At 35.0% G+C, this 1,123-nt stretch overlaps 1 protein-coding gene across 1 annotated transcript in view; it reads left to right on the top strand.

Moving 5' to 3' along the window:
• LOC107576468 (thrombospondin-type laminin G domain and EAR repeat-containing protein-like) overlaps positions 1-1,117 on the top strand; it is a 9,777-nt gene extending 8,660 nt beyond the window's left edge. The window contains exons 5-7 of the mRNA XM_016262637.1: positions 506-512; positions 657-835; positions 922-1,117. Coding sequence (XP_016118123.1) covers positions 506-512; positions 657-835; positions 922-1,027 — 292 coding nt within the window. The 3' untranslated portion in view covers positions 1,028-1,117. The remainder of the gene's footprint in view (positions 1-505; positions 513-656; positions 836-921) is intronic.
• Positions 1,118-1,123: the final 6 nt, after the last annotated feature.

Genomic DNA, 1,123 nt, shown 5'->3' with positions numbered 1-1,123 from the left:
AAATTAGAATTTCTTTGGAATATTTTATTTTATATAAAAATTATTCAAATTAGCAATCCGGAAGTCAGATGAAAAAGTAATGGCTGCTTTTATTCAAGTCTATAAAAATGTGAAACATTTTTAATCATTGTTGAATTTTTTCTAAATCACTGATCCAAAGTCAACAGACTTAACAAGGCAGACTTATTACTGCTTGTGATGTTTTCAGCCGTTTCTGATGGCAATTTCCCCATGTGCAGATATGTTTAATTGGGGAAAAAAGAACAAGAAGAGTTTTTTTGTTAATATCAATCATTTAGATGATGTTACACTATAATTAAAATCTTGGGATCCTACCATCTAACAAAATCAAAGTCATATATCACAGTGATGTGATATGGATCTCATGAAGTTTTGGATGCAGTCAGTGTCAATTCAGCAAGACTGTGTTTCCCAAAAATGCAGATGCTACAACTTTCTTAACCTAGTATAGAAATACTTCTGAGGTTTAACTTCTACTTATCAGAAATGGTGTAAGCAGCCTTTTACCTCAACCTTCTATACATTTTAAAGGCAATGATAAAAGCCATGGCAGCATGAGTGTTTTGGAAAACTTATTATTATTACCAGACCAAATCTATTTTTCTTTCTCAACATAGATCTGTTCATTTCTCTAGACATTTGGGGCTACAGACTGGGAGATGTTTCAGATTGGAAACAGAGTCTTCCTAGCTGTTGCTAATGGACACATGCTGTGTGAGAGAGGACCAAGCCTCTATACCATCAACTCAACTATATATGAACTTGATATGACAACCAAGATGTTCCTCAAATTCCAAGACATTGTAACATACAGGTACGGCCTGAACTATAAACGGTTTTGGGGGGTTGAATCAATAATTATCCACATTTTTTTTAACTTGATTTCCTCATGTATGGCAGTGCGGTGGACTGGGAATTCTTTTCTGTTGGAGATGAGCACTTCTTAGTCGTAGCCAACTCTTATGATGGATCATCTTACTCTTTGAACAGTGTTATATACAGGTAATGATTGAAAGCTCAAACTTAAACTTCATTTAAATACACATGCTGCAGCACTTCAGATGGGTAAACTGCATTGCGGGTGGTTAGTGAACAAGACAGG

This window comes from Sinocyclocheilus grahami, unplaced genomic scaffold, assembly GCF_001515645.1.
Source record: "Sinocyclocheilus grahami isolate Dianchi unplaced genomic scaffold, SAMN03320097.WGS_v1.1 scaffold3742.1, whole genome shotgun sequence".
In the NCBI taxonomy this organism is placed as follows: Eukaryota; Metazoa; Chordata; class Actinopteri; order Cypriniformes; family Cyprinidae; genus Sinocyclocheilus; species Sinocyclocheilus grahami.
Note: the sequence above shows the minus strand (reverse complement) of the source record. Positions and strands in the feature narration are given on the sequence as shown.